The sequence below is a fragment of the Anser brachyrhynchus genome (assembly GCF_964034855.1).
Source record: "Anser brachyrhynchus genome assembly, chromosome: 8".
Lineage (NCBI taxonomy): Eukaryota > Metazoa > Chordata > Aves > Anseriformes > Anatidae > Anser > Anser brachyrhynchus.
The window spans coordinates 8,841,777-8,858,105 of NC_137702.1; the positions used below are offsets into that span (position 1 = coordinate 8,841,777).

The 16,329-nt window shown below is 41.8% G+C and overlaps 1 protein-coding gene across 6 annotated transcripts in view; it reads left to right on the forward strand.

Annotated features, from left to right (window-relative positions):
* TRABD2B (TraB domain containing 2B) overlaps positions 1 to 16,329 on the forward strand; it is a 286,108-nt gene that overhangs the window by 206,990 nt on the left and 62,789 nt on the right. The window contains exon 5 of one of the 6 annotated variants that reach the window (XM_080602715.1): positions 16 to 7,682. The exons of the other annotated variants lie outside the window; for them this stretch is intronic. Within the exon in view, the coding sequence (XP_080458841.1) occupies positions 16 to 35 (20 nt within the window). The 3' untranslated portion in view covers positions 36 to 7,682. Of the gene's footprint in view, positions 1 to 15; positions 7,683 to 16,329 lie in introns of those variants that run through there. 6 annotated transcript variants of the gene reach the window in all.

Consider the following 16,329-nt stretch of genomic DNA (forward strand, 5'->3'; position numbering starts at 1 on the left):
CTGTCTGACTTTCAGGGTGCTTGATGAGGGCTTGATGCAGCAAAGCACTTGCTGTGCCTAACTCTGGATGTGTGAGGAATCCCATCGACTCTACTGAAACGAAGTGCTGTGTTTGGCGTGGTGTGTGTTGGTGGGAGTGCGGCTGCACTACCCGAGAAGATTCATGTGATTACACATCCTTTCTGCACGGCTGGTTCCACAGGTCAAATGGGGGCTTCAGGAGTTTCGTGTTGGCTTTAAATGAACTCATTTGTGTTGGCAGCAGTGACTTGCAAGGCAAGATGCATGAGTGGTTACAATATTTTGCTATAAACCTCAAGGACTGGCTTTGGCATTTTCTCTGGCCTTATACTAAAGGCCACTGCCACTTGTTCCACTTGCAAGTGTGTAGTAGACTCACGAAAACCAGGTGTGATGCCAGAGACTTCACTCCATTTTGCACTTCAGACAGGTGTTTTTTAATGATGTTAACCCAAGGAGATCTGGGTGGATCTACAGCATTTGTAAAGGAAAATAGTAGTAGTAGCAAGCCTTTAAATAATGTAGGTCCTGCACCAGACTTGTAGGTTGGAAAAAAAGAGGGAGTAACTGCTGGATCTGAGACTGCGAAACATCTGGAGTCTTCAAGCTTTCTTGAAAAACTATTCGTCCGTCTAAGTTGTATCCCTTGTATTGTTTATGCAAACCTCAGCAAAAGAGAAGGACATGCAGACCATCACTGCTTTGGGATAGCCATGTCACAGAACGAGGGCACTGGTGACCTGCTTTTTAATTGCTCTCTTTTTAGTGGATACACGTAAAGTTTTGACACATTCATAAAAGACAATTTCACCAGTGGCTCATTAAAGTTACGACAGAGGTGTAACCTCTGGTTCAGCAATTCCCTAAAGCAGAGAGAGTGGAAGAATATGGTGAAAAATGTTAATCTGTGATATATGTGTTTTTCTCTTATTTCTTCAAGCATAGAGATACTGGCTAGGTCCTGGGCTAGAGTGGCTGCTGGGGGAAAATGGCTTTCTTGTTGATTTTAAAATATTAAATCCTCTGAGTATCATTTATGTCCTGAAATGTAGTAAAAGAAATGTTGGCTCTCTGTGCTGTAACCTTTCCTATTTACAAACAGATGTGTTACTGCCTTAAATCAGGATTTGGTATAAATTGATCAAAAAACCTTCTTCCAAAATTAGCCTTGCAAAATTCCCATAACAATCGCATGACAGAAAACTGGCCGAGTACCTCTGTGATGCTCCCCAGCCTGTGATTTGGAGAGGTAACTAAATGAAAATGCGACCTGGCTTATTTAAGTGTACAGGACTCTTTCCTTTGCATGCAGTTGTTGCTATGTGAGTGAAGCTGTATCTCTGTCTCTGAGGCCATGAAGTGAATTTTTAGGCTGTGTAGTTAAATACTTCATTACTTAAATATGCATTGTCTTTGGGGAGCACCTTTCTCCTCTCCCCCTCCCTTCTCTAATATACTTCATCATAAACTTCTGCAAAAATGTATAAGTAAATAAAATAATCCAGGTTCCTTTTTCTTAAACAAAAATTTAATTAAATGGAAGTTGGATCCCTTTGGAATACAGAGAAACAGCTTTAAAGACACTCTAGACATTGGCTTTAAGGATTTCCTTCCCTCTTTTTGACTAGCAGAATGCAATCCTAGGATTGTATTTCTCTGCTTCAATGCTAAAAGAAGTCTTAAAAGAAGCCATATTCAAAGGCCTAACCCAGACATTTTATGGGATGTCATACATTTTCAGCTGTTCATAACATAAAAAATAAAATAAAATACTGCAGGTTACTTTATCAAAGAGAAAGCTGATTTGTAATTCCCAAGGTAGAATTATGAAAATACCTTGAGAGCATTACAGGAACAGACATTTATGAGAAGTAATAAAATTAGCTGACTGGAGTACAAATTTGCTGAATGCTTTTGGAGGAGAAAATATGTTCCTTCCCCCATTGCCCAAAGAAATTCAGATGAAAACTGTCAGTTTGAGAGGCCTTTTCTGTGACAAATCAAAGCCATTCTTTAGCAGAGTACTGTTTCTGCAATGTTTCCCTGGGAAGATGATGTAGACCTGATCCTTCTCCCACTGACATAATAGAAAGAGCTAATGGTATCGACAGAAGCAGTGCTGAGTATTAACAGAGCTTTCTGTAGGAGAATGGGGCTGATTCTGGCCATCCTCCATCCCCAGGCTGTTGCTTCGCTGGCTGGGTTGGTGTGAGGGTGAAAAGGGGTGGATAGGAAGGAAGACTTAGCAAGGGGTCAAACACCAAATGGTTTTAAAGACATTGGGGATCTCTCTCCACTTCCCTTTGATAAGCTCTTGCAATGGTTTTTACTTGCTCTGGCAAATTAAATAGATGAAGTACCTTACTTCTCTTTTGAATAAGTCTTATGTCACTTCTGTCTGGGTTGTTCCTTTCTCTGCTAAACTAATTAATCTTTCCAAGTTCATTGCTAATTTTCCTAGCAAAGATATGTGTAACTGCAGTCAGTGCATCTATGTCTTATGCTAAATTGACCAAACTACTTAAATCTCCTTCTGTGAGGCCTGTTTCCTGGTCCTTGAATTATTCTGTTGATCTTCTTTGTATTTGTGGTTTCTTAAGAAAACAAGGCTTATGTGGGTATACTGAAAGTGGATTTATGTGTCTGTCTGCTCCCCTCCCTCCCTCTCCCCATTAACCCTTGACTAATTTCACAAAGACATGAAAAGCATTAAAAATCTTTAGGCTGTGCATGCTACCTGAGAATATACAGCCAGGAAGGGAGGGAAATCCTATTATTGCCCTGCTGAGGGAAAAGCTGGAGCATGTGTGATCAGCCTCTATTAGACATCCAAAAATCCTACTGGAAACAGCCTGCCAAAACTGGTTTTCTTAAGTTATGCTGCTCGTGATGATGCTTGTTTTCATGGCTGGTCACTGGAGCTATACATAGTGGTCCTCTTTTAGTCTTACTGTATTCGGATACTGGACCAGCCCACCGGGTCTCTGGGCTGTGCTCCTATCTGCATCCAGCCCAGGACAGCAGCACACCAGGAACCTGGGTCTGTGGTCACTGGTGTACGTCCAGACTCGTTGTCTGAGGGCACTAGCCAGTATGCCCTGTCTGCAGAAGTCCTTCTCAGCACTGGCCGTGTTCCTGCATGCCTTGTTTGAAGAGGCAACTCTGTGCGAAGGGCTCTGTCTTCATAATTCACATCGCCGATAGTCTGTCTCGTGCATGTGGACTTCATCGTCAGTGTTTTGAGAACAACTTCCAAATCATGGATGAAAATGTTGACTAGTGCTGGGCTCACTACCAATCCCGTTTTGTTTTGGCTAGAAAATGCTCCAATCACAGATGATTCTCCATTTACAACTACTTTTCAAAATCTTTCTGGATAGTCAGTTCTGAAGTATTTGAGATTTCCTGTGAATATTGTATAGTTCTAGTTCTGTAACCAGAAGCTTGATCTCTGATCTCCTTTGGATTACTGTTGTAAATTGATTCAGTTTTACCAACTAATGCTGAATAATCTCAGAAAGGATTTATTTTTTTCTTGATATGATTGTTTTCTCTAATGTCATACTGACCACCACAGATGATCTCACTTTTCTAAGTATCTTTTCCATTCAGTGAGTACTCTATCCCATATTCTTCTTCTTTCTATGACTTATTCCAAACCAGTTCATTCAACCAAAGTCAACTGAATGGATTTAAAAAAAAAAAGACCTAAATTTGAATTTTCTTTGTCTCCCCTGTATCCTTAGTACAGTTTGTTTGCTTGCCTGAAGTCTATAGTGCAGTAAATAGCACTGAGAGAAAAAAGAGGATTTGGAATATCAAGTACTTTAACAGTACAAGAAAACTGAAACTTAAATGCATTTCCTTTTCTCAGATATGGATTTAATCTCCATTTCTGAGTCTGTGCCTAATTTATTGCAGAATTCTCTCACATGTTCAATTAAATTGTGAGTGTTTAGCAAAATTGCTTAAGTGAGAGAACATATGCCTTCCGGATATGTATGTTCCCTGGACTGAGTATGATTTCCTTTTTGTCTTCCATTGATTAATCATTTTGTTTTTCCCTCTCCCTAAATCTAGCTAATGAACTAACTTTCCTTAATCCCATGTGAAAATACTGTATGTCCCATCAATAGCATTGTTCATAAATCTTACGTTCCCCTCTAGCTAATAAGAAACAACAGTTGAGATATCCATCATCTCTGCTATGGGTTGGAGCTCTACAGAGCAACAGAAGGAGGCTGGATTACTCCATCTCAACATCTCCTCCAAGCAGTTGTTTACATGAGGCAGAGGTTAAAAATGTGGGCAAGCAAACTTCAGTCTCCATGTACAATTATAAATGATCTTTAAGTTTGACTAGAGAACAGACTACTGTTAGTAACAAACAGTACAAATAAATAACACGGGTTGCACCTCCAGGCACTGACTTTGTCTAATTTCTTTTGTAAACTGGAAAATTTTCATCGAATGCATCCTAGCTTGGCATCATATCCCTTATTTAGACCTCTTGCCATTCTTCCTCAATTTATTGCTCAGCAGATAGGCACTGTTTTTTCACAGTTAGGGCAGCTTCTTCCCCACATCACCCTTTATAAAAACAACTTCTGCATCTTCACAGAAAAGATGCTCTCCACCTCCATGTCCCCACAGCACTGGTATGAGAGAGAACATATAAAGGGTTTAGTCCATGAGCAGCTTCTGACTGACAGCAGAACCAAAGTCCTAGAAAAAGACTAATTTCACAGTTCTCTTCAAGAAGAAAAGAAAGGTAGGGAATATCTTCTCTACAAACGGGAAGACACTGAAGGGAGGAAGAACATCTCTGTAGCTCAAAGCAAGCGTTAACAGAAGAAAAAAGGGTATAGATTGGCCAGCAGTGAAGACAGACGGGATGCTCCTTCAGCATTAATTGGCTTAGGGGTAAAAACAGAATGCCTTTAGGAGAAGCACTAGGCAAAACCAGGAGGACATCAGGTTAATTGTGAAGAAGATTGTGTGAAGTCGTGTCTTTGGTAAGACACTTCTGAAATGCTTTCCTGCTCAGATCAAAAAGTCTTCATAGGATTCTCTAATCTTTAGGTCAGCTATAGCTTTTCCACTTCTTTCTCAGTCATCTTCACCTTTCTTTGATGCCTACTTTTGTCAGAAGCAAAAGATGAGTTAGGTGTCATTTTTATTAGTGACATTTCAGCAAAGGAAAATACTGAAAAATAGCTGTTTAGAATCCAGTCAATCCCAATAGCTGTTAGAATCCAGTCAGTCTTCATATCACTTGAGTCTTTCTGTTAAGTGTGTGTATGCATAAACATACACGCACATTTTACATATGCACACATACCCATATATAAGTCATTTGTATGTGTAAATGATATATATATATATATCGATGTGCAAAAGCAGTTGTAAGAAGGTTTTCTCCACATTCATATCTTTTGACTCTGCCAATTCCAGGAAAAAAAATATAATAATTCTTACTTCCTGCTTATTACTCCATTGCAAATCTCTTAGCATTTGAAAAGCTTTGCTGCTTTCCTCTCAGGCTGAAAGCAATAACAAAGCCTTTCTACAGAGCAGCAAAACATAATCCTAAACTTTTCAGGGAAGGCTTTTGAAGTTCCTAATGTAGCAGTGGGCTTATCCGGTTCTTAGTGTGTTGCTGTTTCTGTTCCTTGGTGTCCTTAAATTATTCCCAATCAGTTTTAGATTTAAGGTGCTCATTATTTCTATTTCTTGATGCACGTTCAGTGCTTTGGATAACTTGCATGATTTTCCTTTACTGTAGAGAGAATTCCTAAAAGTAACCAGATTCAATCCCAGTGCTACTCACACAGCATAATTGTGCTGAAAGTAGAACTAATTCTCTTGCTCCAAAATCTCATTTTGTTTCAATTAAAACTATACAGTTTTGTAGACCCAATTTGGGTCAAGGGTGGCAGAGAAATAATTGAAATACATTGTTTCTCCAATGTTCTGAATCTCAAAAAATCCTAAAATTTTTTTCTGATGCATTCAAAATAAAAACACCTTGATTTTTGTTATTTTTTTCAAAAGAAAATTTCTGAATATTTTAAAAGAGAAAGCTTGAAATTCAGGAACAAAATGTTTATCTTGGAAGCATGCATAATACATTTGGCTGATCCAAAGTAATTTTGCAAATACTGGTTTTGTTTGCCCATGACAAATGCCTTAAATTTTTTTTTTGATTTTTGTATTTATTTTACTGAAATAGTTTCTGAACTGGAACAAGAAGAATCAATGTCTACGTACATTTACATATGCAATGCGTATTGTCTTTCCTCGTAAAAGAAACAACGGGGGATATGACAAATGATTTTTCATTTTTGTCATTGCTGTTTATTATTCTCATTGCTTGGCATGAAGGTCAAATTCTGGTTCATGGCTCCATTACAGTCTGTGTCATACTATGCAGAATGGGAAGTAGATCCTGTGCTAATATGGTTTTGAAGGACTGAAGCCAGAGTGTGTCAGGCTTCATGATGCATTTCAGTCAACTAATTGTGGTTCATTCTGTAGTCACAAGGAAAAGCATTCAAGATATAACCTACAGTTGTACATATTTCTTGACCTAGAGGCTACAGGAATGAGGCTTTAATGCTGTTTACCACCTTGGGGAACATTAAAATGATGGGACTGGAAGGGCTGTTTAGGTTATAGCAATCTAATTATACCCAGTGGAGAGAGTACCAAAGTGTTCAGAACCAGCTGGTAGGGGAAATCTCCTGTGGATCCAATTGCTTTTTTTTTTTTTTTCAGTTAAGAAAAAAGCATCTTTAATTAGCTGAGCAACTAAACCCTGCAGTTCTTTATGCAGTTCATACCCACCAAACGCAGGGAGTTTTGTGTTAAGTGGGTATCTTCTGGTGCTTCAGTATCTCAAGAAGAAAAGTCCTCAAGTTGTGTGGGGTTTTCTGGTTCTTGTTGTTTGTTTGTTTGTTTGTTTTTGTTTTGCTCTGTAGTTGCCAGCAGCACAGCAGGTACAGATTTACTCCATCTTAACACATGCAGAAGGGCTTTCTGTTGGTCCACATAATGATACCGATTTTAAACTGCAGATTGCTTTATATGATGTGTCTCAAAATATCTGTATGCTGTTCCTCTCAGCAAACACTTGATTTTCTTCTCAAATTCTGCTGTGGCAGCTAGTTGGAAAGTGAATGTAAGGTAGAACTCTGCCATAACTGTCTGATTGGTGTTAGATAAGAAAGGAGAAGCCTAAGCCACTGTGCTCTAATGAAAATAGTGAAGCTTGCTGGGGTAACTAGAAGTAAGGAAAAATAATGATTTGTCTCCCCTAGCATGTTAAAGTATTTCTGGTTTGCTTCTGAACCTTATAAAGCTTCATTTGAAAATCTAAGTAACCAAGCTTAGATCTGGGTTTGTTTTCAAATGCTTCCTAGGCTTTTGTTGGGACAACCACTGCATTTTATCGTGTGTTTGTACATGTGCATAGATATAGATACAGATTAAACATCACCAATACCTAGTTCCCCAGGTCACGGCCCGCTTAACAAAATGACTGTTCAATCCGGGAGTGCTTTCTTTAGGATAGGGTTTCTGCCTGTTTTCAAGGTAAGACAGAACATTCAAATATTTATGAATGTTACAACATTCCAGATTTCCTTTCCAGGGCTACTTGAGGCCACTTGAAGAAGTAAATCTGTCGTGGTGATGGAGACAAGCTTCATTTGCACACTTCCTTTCATCTGTTTCCAAACAAATGGTTCATTCACACTTCCTAGGTCAATGGTAGCAACTGTGCTTGGTTTCTCTGTGGATTGAGCGGGACCGATTGTGGTCATTTACATGAATCTGGCCTATTAGTTAGGGAAGGGTTTATACGCTCTAGGTACGTGTTCTCTTTGCTCTTTTCATGTATTTGATACACTCAATTGGACTACTAATAATTGAGACCCTGTGTTTACCCTGGAGTCAGGCAGACTGGGCAATTATCTTCCTTGCACGACTGTTCATCTACAGATCTTTCTCCATTAGAAATTATTCAGGTCTCTTCCCCACTGCAGTCACAAGCTACTGCAGTGGCTAATGAATTCTGATTGCTCTGTATGAGGACAGATTTGAACCTGTGACTTCAAGCTGAGGGATGACCTTTTTAGTGTCTCTCTAGTCCTCTCCCCGCCTGCGCCTTTCATGCTTACATCAGTGCTTTCTCTGTTCCTTAATGAAGTGACAACTCCAACCATTTCATAGTCATTTTTCTCTTGACCTCCCACAGTTGCTGTCAAGTTCAGTTTGATTTTTCTGCAGATGGGGCTCTGTGCCTAGAAATCTCTTTCTAGCCCTAAAACTGAAGTCCCTCAGCTGCCGCTGAGGAAACTTGGCTGGATGCTGAGAAACTCTATCACCACAGGGCTGGAAGGAAACCTTCCTCCCAGCTGTGAAATGAGAGCAGGCTGGTTGTACCTCCTGTCTCAAACTAAGAGCCCGTGTCCTACAGGCCTCACAGCCCAGGAGGAGGGAGGCCAGCTGGAGAGCCAGCATTCCGGTGGGCTCGGGGCCTTGGTGTAGTCCTTCCTGATGAGTAGCTGTCAGTGCCCCTTGCTGTTATGCTTAGCTGGTTCCTTGTTAGCTTTCCTCAGAGGGAGGCTGTGCTATCCTCAGGGAGTTCTGGAGACAGCTTGAGCGGCTGTGGATTTTCATCTCCAGTGCTCATCTGGAAGGCACCTGTTGTGTTGGGCTGAGGAGCTCAGTGGGGTCAGAGGTGGCTGGAAAGCTATGATGGGGCTGGAGAGCAACCCCTGCTGTCTGGTGAAATCCCAGGCGTAGGGAGCTGGCAGCTGAAGCCATGAGGGAAACCCCTATGGGTGTCAATCGTGCAGGCTCCACATCCGATATTTTCCTTGGGGAGGAGGTGACCAACTGTGTGTCCTGTCAGCTTTAATGAGAAGTAAGCAGGTAGATGGTGGAGGGGAGACTGTGCAAGGTCACCTCCTGGCCTGCCCTCTATGGAATCATGTCATTAAAAGCAGTGGTCACCTCTCCCTGGACTTACCTGATGGATGTTACAGCCAGGACTCAGCACTGAAGAGCGCGTTGGGCCTCGCTGCCCAGCCTGATTCCCCAGCTGAGGCACGGAGTAATGTCTTAGCCAAATGTTCGCTCGAGCACACCGTAGCTGCTTAGTTTCTCCTGTGTGAAAGAACTTCCTTCCCTTTAGGGTATTCCCTTGATTTTTGAAAAGTCAAGCAAATATTTAAGAGTGGATTAGAGTCTAGCTCAACGTATCCATCATTCATCATCAATTATCCATGTCATTAATATGATTACACCAGCTCTGGACTTCTCCATGTCTGAATGTATGGAAAGTTAGGAGGGACTAAAGGTAGAAATTTATAGCGAGAAATTTTCCCTCCCCCCTCTTATTTAATGGCACACAGGCTTTGACCTAAAGTGTAATTTTCTGCAACATTTAAGGCAGATAAAGTGTCTTTAGCAGCCAAAGGAAAGCTCAAAGGTAACATTATCTAACTAGCAAACAGATGGAGGATTTAACATTCTTGGTAGCTGAAATTTTGGACTGTGGCCAAACCATGTTAATGGATTTTTTAGCAGTCGTTCTTTTTCTATGAAAGTGCAGGACACAGATTTAAAAAAAAAAAAAAGTCAAGGAAAACTTCTAGCAATACAGGCAGGAGCAAGGAACGACACCAACTTGATCATGAGCAGTGAGTGCAGAGGGGGAAATAAAAGCTTGTGTTTCAAAAATTGGGGCATGGCCTGTAGCATTCTATTAAGGAAATACAATAGTTCTCCTCAGAAGCCCCAAATCTGTGACTTAATGCAGGAGGCAAGCCTGTTTAATAGTGAGGGCAACTATTGTTGAGTGTTAACCTTGCCTTCATATGACAACTGCAGAGAAAGATGTCTTTGGAGAGCTCTTGTTCCAATGAATTGCAGGAAACAAAGCAAAGTAACCAAACTCCCTGATCCACCAATATGTCCTTGAAAGAGCATTCCAGCTCTTTGTATGCTTGCAGCAAGCCATGATGCTCCCTTATGGTCTCTGGTATTTTGCTGCGCTGCACAGGGCTTTCCCAACTACCACAGCCATAAGCCTTCTTCCTCCATAGCATATTCTGTCAAGGTTTAAAGCATGACAGAGCAGGCCCTGAAAAAGCTATGCAGTGGAGACCACAGGGCTCAAGAGACAAGAATGCTTTCCAGGAATTATTAGTGAAAACTTTCTAGCGTACAGAGGGAAAATGAGGGTGTTTGTGAGCCTTGGGAACCTGGAGTTACCCACCAAGTCCTATCGGTTACTATTATCTGAAAATTGTGGTGGTTTGTTTGTTTGTTTGTTTGTTTTAATGTCAGTATTTCATGGCTCTTATCTCAACGCTTGTTGACTGAGTTTTGTTGTTACCCTCTACAAAAGATTTCAGTGTCTCTAGCAGGGAACTGGGAAGTATCATGGCTAAACTGCCTAATGATCAATAGGAATAAAGATGTTAATTCAAGAGGATTCGGTTGAACTGCCAGGCACCTCTACAGAGATCTGGAACCATTCATTTTGCAAAGAAAAGAGGCTGATACTGTAAGGGTGAAAGGCATTTCCTTTGACTAGCCTTGCTCTTTTCCAAACAGAGGTTTGGGAGCAAATGGATGACATTAACACTACAGTGATTACAAAATGCTGAATAAATCATACAGAGGTCTAATTCTACCAGATCTCATTACCACCGGATTGAACTATTCGCTAGCTTGCATGCCTCCAGTGACCTGAGTCAGCACATCAGCTCTGAGCATCCCAGGATTTGGGAACGCTGGAAACAGATTTGGTTCCAAACACTGGCGCTCAAGAGCATTCTTACAAGTCGTTTTCCAGCAAGCAAAACCGAAAATATTACAAAGAGAGAGTTGGAGGCCAGCAGAAACTCCAGCTGAGCACTCTGAGCTGCTCCAACGCCAGAGCATCCATCTTTCAAATGTCTAGTGAGATGAATTTCCATCAGGCATTTTCACAACCAGGCCACCAGCAGCGGCCTTGGACTTGGTGTCTCACTCCCCATGGTGCATGGACAGCAGGAACTGTGGTTTAGACCTCACTGAGAAAGCAGGATGGTGAAAATTTGTGAGAGCTAATTAAACGAGACGAGGTTTTGCCTGGCAGGCATTCATGCCAGACACACTACATCCTGGGAAACCGTTTTAGGCTTTGCCATAAAGTTCTTGTGGAGCGAGAGCGGGATGTCTTGCCAGACTTCACTTCAACTATAGTACTGCAGCTTTTCCCTTTGTTTTTCAGAATTAGTGTGGTCATAAATTATCTATTTAGCACAAGGTTAAACACAGGACAATGTGAAGTCTTCATAGATGAAAGGCTCCAGCATAACTAGGGAAGTGGTCGTACATAATGTTATCAGGCTGTGCTTCAGCCGAACATCCCACTCTGCTGTGCAAAGCATGCCCTCTGGGGAGAGCTCAAGACATGACCATTGGTCTTAGGAGGCCTATGTTCATATTTCTGCTCTGCTGCTGCCCTACCTGTTGGTCCTGGGACAAGGTTTTAGCTTCTTCATGCTTCTTCCATATTCCCATTGGTAAATAAGAGCGGTACAGTTCTCTCCTCTGCTGTGAAAATACTGCACTATTGTTTGGGGACCGCATCCAGGAGGGCACAGAGGGGCTGAGCAGCAGCGCATTCCTCCTGTGGAGACCTTCCATACCACCACGTGGAGCCAGGGCTTCCCCCTGCCCACCGGCAGCTCCTGGCTCTACCCGGGAGGCTGCAATGTCTTGGGGAATCACTGCAGTGACGAGTGGCAGGTGAAACTGCAGTTGATTTTTTCACTGCGGATCCAGCTTTGCATCCTGAGTGAAGTATTTCAAATAGCGTCATGAATCAAAGACGGGTGAAAGGACAAGCCGTTAGCAGGAATTTGCCTCTGCCCGGACACCCCAGCACACCTGCTCCTTGAGCCCTGGGTTACTACAGAGGAAAAACCACTCTGGCTGTATCATTAAATATAAAAACAGTAGCAGGACATGAGGAGCAGATTATGTTCCTTCAGAGCTCCTGGGGGACAGGTCAGGCTTGCACCAAACCTGGCCCCTGCGTTTGTGCCTGAGGTCTGGAAGTGGGAAATGATGGCATATGTAGTTCTGGTCCATTTCTAATACCGTGTTGGATCTGCGACTTAGGGGGGATTCACATAAGTAATTCCTTGGCTCAGAGCTGAAGGTGCAAAAAGATCTAGCTGATACTGAGGAAAGTTGCCATTGCAGTAGGTAGTAACTGAGCTTTCCAGAGAAATGATGCTAATGCTAGCTGAGACTCTTAGTGTGTGAGATATTACTTAGACAAGATTGGGGTAGCAAGAGAGAGATTGCAGTTACAGGTCTATAATCTGATTATTGATTCAGTACAGATCTGTATTTATCATGTTCTTCAGCTGCCTCCCGCATTTGGAGCTCATCTTGTGTCCATCTTTCTCAATTAGTGTCATAGTTGCCTTAGTTGTTGTATTGTACGGATTCACCTGTTTCTACACCACGTATGATACGATTTAATTAAAGGCAGAGCTAAGGAGAACCTCTTCCAGAGAAAGAAACTTGAACACTTCTGAATACTGGAACACTTCTGAGATGTATTTCAGAGGGAGCAGTGAGCAGGTGTTAGGAAAAGAGAGATGAGTTCTGTGAATAAAATAGTGGACTGGAAAAGCAGTAGCACACAGACATGTTCACTGATTCATTGGAAATTAGAAGCAGATACAACAGTTTGGGGAAAAAGTTCTGCAACAACAAGTCCACCTCTGTGCACAGACACTTAGGGTATTGTTCCCTGGTTCAGGAAGGAGAGGTTTTTGATGTTGTATGCCAGTCCAGACTCATCCAGCCCAGATTTTAGTCTCTTGTGGGTAGACATCAGTCGTAAACACATTGGAAAACCTAGACACTTTTCTTGGAAGGAAACAGTTTTTTTGGGGTGGGTGTGTGTGTTTTTTTTTCTTTTCAACGCACCACAAATTTCAAAGCTGTGTGGTTTGGGCAATAGCCCAGAATTCTTGGTTTTCTATTCTCCTTGTTCATCTTAAAAAGCATAAATATCATATTTCCTCTACAGGAAAATACATACATGCTTATGTATCTGTGTTTATAATACATCTGCATCTCTGTGAACGCAGAATTGTTAATACTATGAGTTTTCAGGATCGAGGTACTGGATGCTGAATACAGCAAAACAGCGTCATGGAAAAGGAGCTTGACACTGGAAACAAAACCAATCCCTGTTGTGCCAGTCCCGTCCTCACATCTTACCCCTGCAGGCTGCCGGCAGCCCCAGTGCCACGGGCTGGCAAGGGGTCTTTAATGTTGTCTGCTAATTGCTGATGGTTGGCACAGGTTGCAGATGGAAGAACGCCAAGGCAGAGCAAACCAGGTGCTGGGGGAGGCTGCTGGCAGCTCAGGAGAAATTCTCTGCCTCGTGAATCAGCGCTGGCCGTTCCCCCGCGATCTGTCAGGGGACGATGAGGTCCTCTCCTTCCCGGTGACTCAGGAGCCTTAAGCATGGGTTGCAGTTACTTAAGGATTCAGTAGCATACTTTGCAAGAGACCCCTTTGCTCTGATCTCGTGGCCAAATTCTTTTCTGGAAAATTGGATGGGATGCGTTTCTCCTGCAATTCCAAATGCACAGAGTATTTATTCCTTGCTACTCCTAGGCTGTCAGCTAGTCATGGTTAAGGTATGTTGTCTTTTCTGGGATCAGCTCGAAGATTCCCTGAATATATTAGCTATAAAAATAATATTTTTAGAGTATAATAGAAAGGAAACTAGGTTGCTACTGCGTAATAATGTGGTACTCATGATCTTAAAGTGTGCTTGTACGTATTAGTTACTGAAAGATAATTTCATTCCTGTCTACATCTGCAAAAGCAGCATGCTGCAGAAAGTATATCGCAGTTCTACATAATGACTGAAAAAACTGTGGGATCTGATCTCTTATTTAAACATAGTATTTACAGGAAAGCTGTTCTCGAGAAACACACAATTCATTGAATCTCAGTTCTTTCAGCTCAGTTTCCAGCTATCTCTCCTTCTTTGACTGTTTTGACTGTGTTCAGTGCTCAGCCCAGATTTGGGCTTCATCCAAACAGCAGTCAAGTGATCAGAAAGTGGGATCGGTGAGTGATGGGGCAGAGGGTGCCCAAGCATGGGTGTAGTGTAACGCACAAGTGCAATGCAAACACTCTCACTGAGCTCTTGCACTCAGAGGTAGACTTCAGATAACGTGTTGACAGCATCAGTCAAAGAAAAATAACATTCTACCCAGCCCAGTGCATTTCACACTATGTAGAAAATTGCCAAAGGGTTGTGAAAGGCGCTCTCTGTTGAAATAATACGGTGTACATAACCTCTGCTTTCTGCATGCAGTTGCAGTGACACAGGATGAAAGGGATGATAATACCACAAGAAAATCCAACCAACTCTGGATGCAGCAGTAATGATACTGAAAAACAGTGGTTCAATATATTACGTTACTATAGGGTTTTTACTTCCAAGATTATAGTTCAAATCATCTTTCTCACCAGCAAGTTGCATCGCCTGTTGGTTCAGGCCAGGCTGTACGCAGCAGTAGTAGTCGTTCAGCAATTGGCTTGTTGAATTTAGGCAGCTTAACAAAACACAAGTATGTTGTAGATTGCCTGCAGACCTGGAAAAATGGTTATCTGTCGGTTCCAAGGTAACTGTGTTTCTGACGAAGCGACAGGGCGTCCTGGAATAGGAACACTCCAAGTTTCATTTATTTTAGTACAGCACCAGGAGATATGGTTGGACTGTGGCTGAGAAACAACCACAACATAAATCATTATAATTAAAATAATAATAATTGTGTAGCCACACATTAAACAGACTTCTGTGAGCAACCCTGCTTATTTCAGTGGGATGGCTTTCTAATTAGCTTGCACTTGTTAAGTAAGGGTCACAGCGCTGGACCCTAATTCCTGTTCATAAACTGCTTTGAGATCTTCTGAGGCTGCACATGAAGTTTTATTGCTATGTATAATTTACGTTCTCTGTTAATCCCTACAGCTATTATTTGCTCACGGGGTGTTCTTGGTTGAAAGCTCCTTGTGCATCAAGCACAGTTCAAGCCAGCTGGCAGTTGGCTTGAGATAACGATACTATGACAGGAAAGCTGACCAGACATTGCCAGAGCTATTAGATGGCACGTCTGCCTGCTTTATGCCAGGATCAACACTCTGCTGCAAGTACCGGTCTCTTGCTTGCAAACAGAAACATCTTCCAGTGTAGGTGAAGTGGGTAACAGCTCTTCAGAGAGATGCAGGCAAAACCTAAAGCAATGGCTTCAGTCGGAATCAGGGTGTTTCAGCTATGCTTTGTCTTGTTTGGGTTAGTATCACCACTAAGGGCAGTAATATATGCTAGAAAACGAAAAATGATCGAGTCTGTTTGACAAACCTGAAACCTGAATTTAGCCTAAAGGGAGTTTCCCTCAAACCATTTTGACAGGAATGTTTTAATTGGTTCTGTTTAGCTGTTAGCAATGAGAGCACACAAAGTGTAAGTCATTGAATGAAAGCTGATTTTCCTAGAGAAAAATAGCTGTTTTCTGCTGTTATGCTGATAGCGAGTTCCCAGTTCTGGTTGTTAGAATAATACTGCCGACAGAGAGAAAAAGAGAGAGAGAGAGACAAGGAGGATCATGTTTCATGGGCCATAAACTGGGGCACACTAAAATAATCCTCTCAGATATGGCCAACTGAATATGAATCCACGTAATCTTGAACATACTCTGCGTGAACTCAGAATTAATCATTAGAAAAAATGAACCCATGAATACAGAGCTAGATGTCAGGAGGAATATTTTGTTCTCATGGTGAAATATTCAAGATCAACTTGCGGCATTGTCCTACAAAGAGCGTCGTAAAAACTAACCCAAAAGATGTCATTATGAATTATTTGCTAGGAGCCTGACTATCCCTTGCCCTATTATGATGCCATGTGGCATTTATTTTCCAAAGAGATTAGGAAGTGCAAAGTCCATCATTAAATAAAGCTCAGCTGGAAAACTGATTTTTTTCATGATAGCAGCCTTGGGCCCTCTAAGACTGATGCTCAGTAATCCACTGAATTTATACTTCAAACAATTTGAAAAGTGATCTTTGGTTTTCATACAGACAAGCCTGAAGGTCTGGTGGGGCTTCTCATCTTGGAAGTAGAGTTGATTATGAGCATTGTGGTGATGGTGGGAAAGGCATCAGTTGCAGTATCTTGAAGTTCATTCCAAAATTCAGTCATCA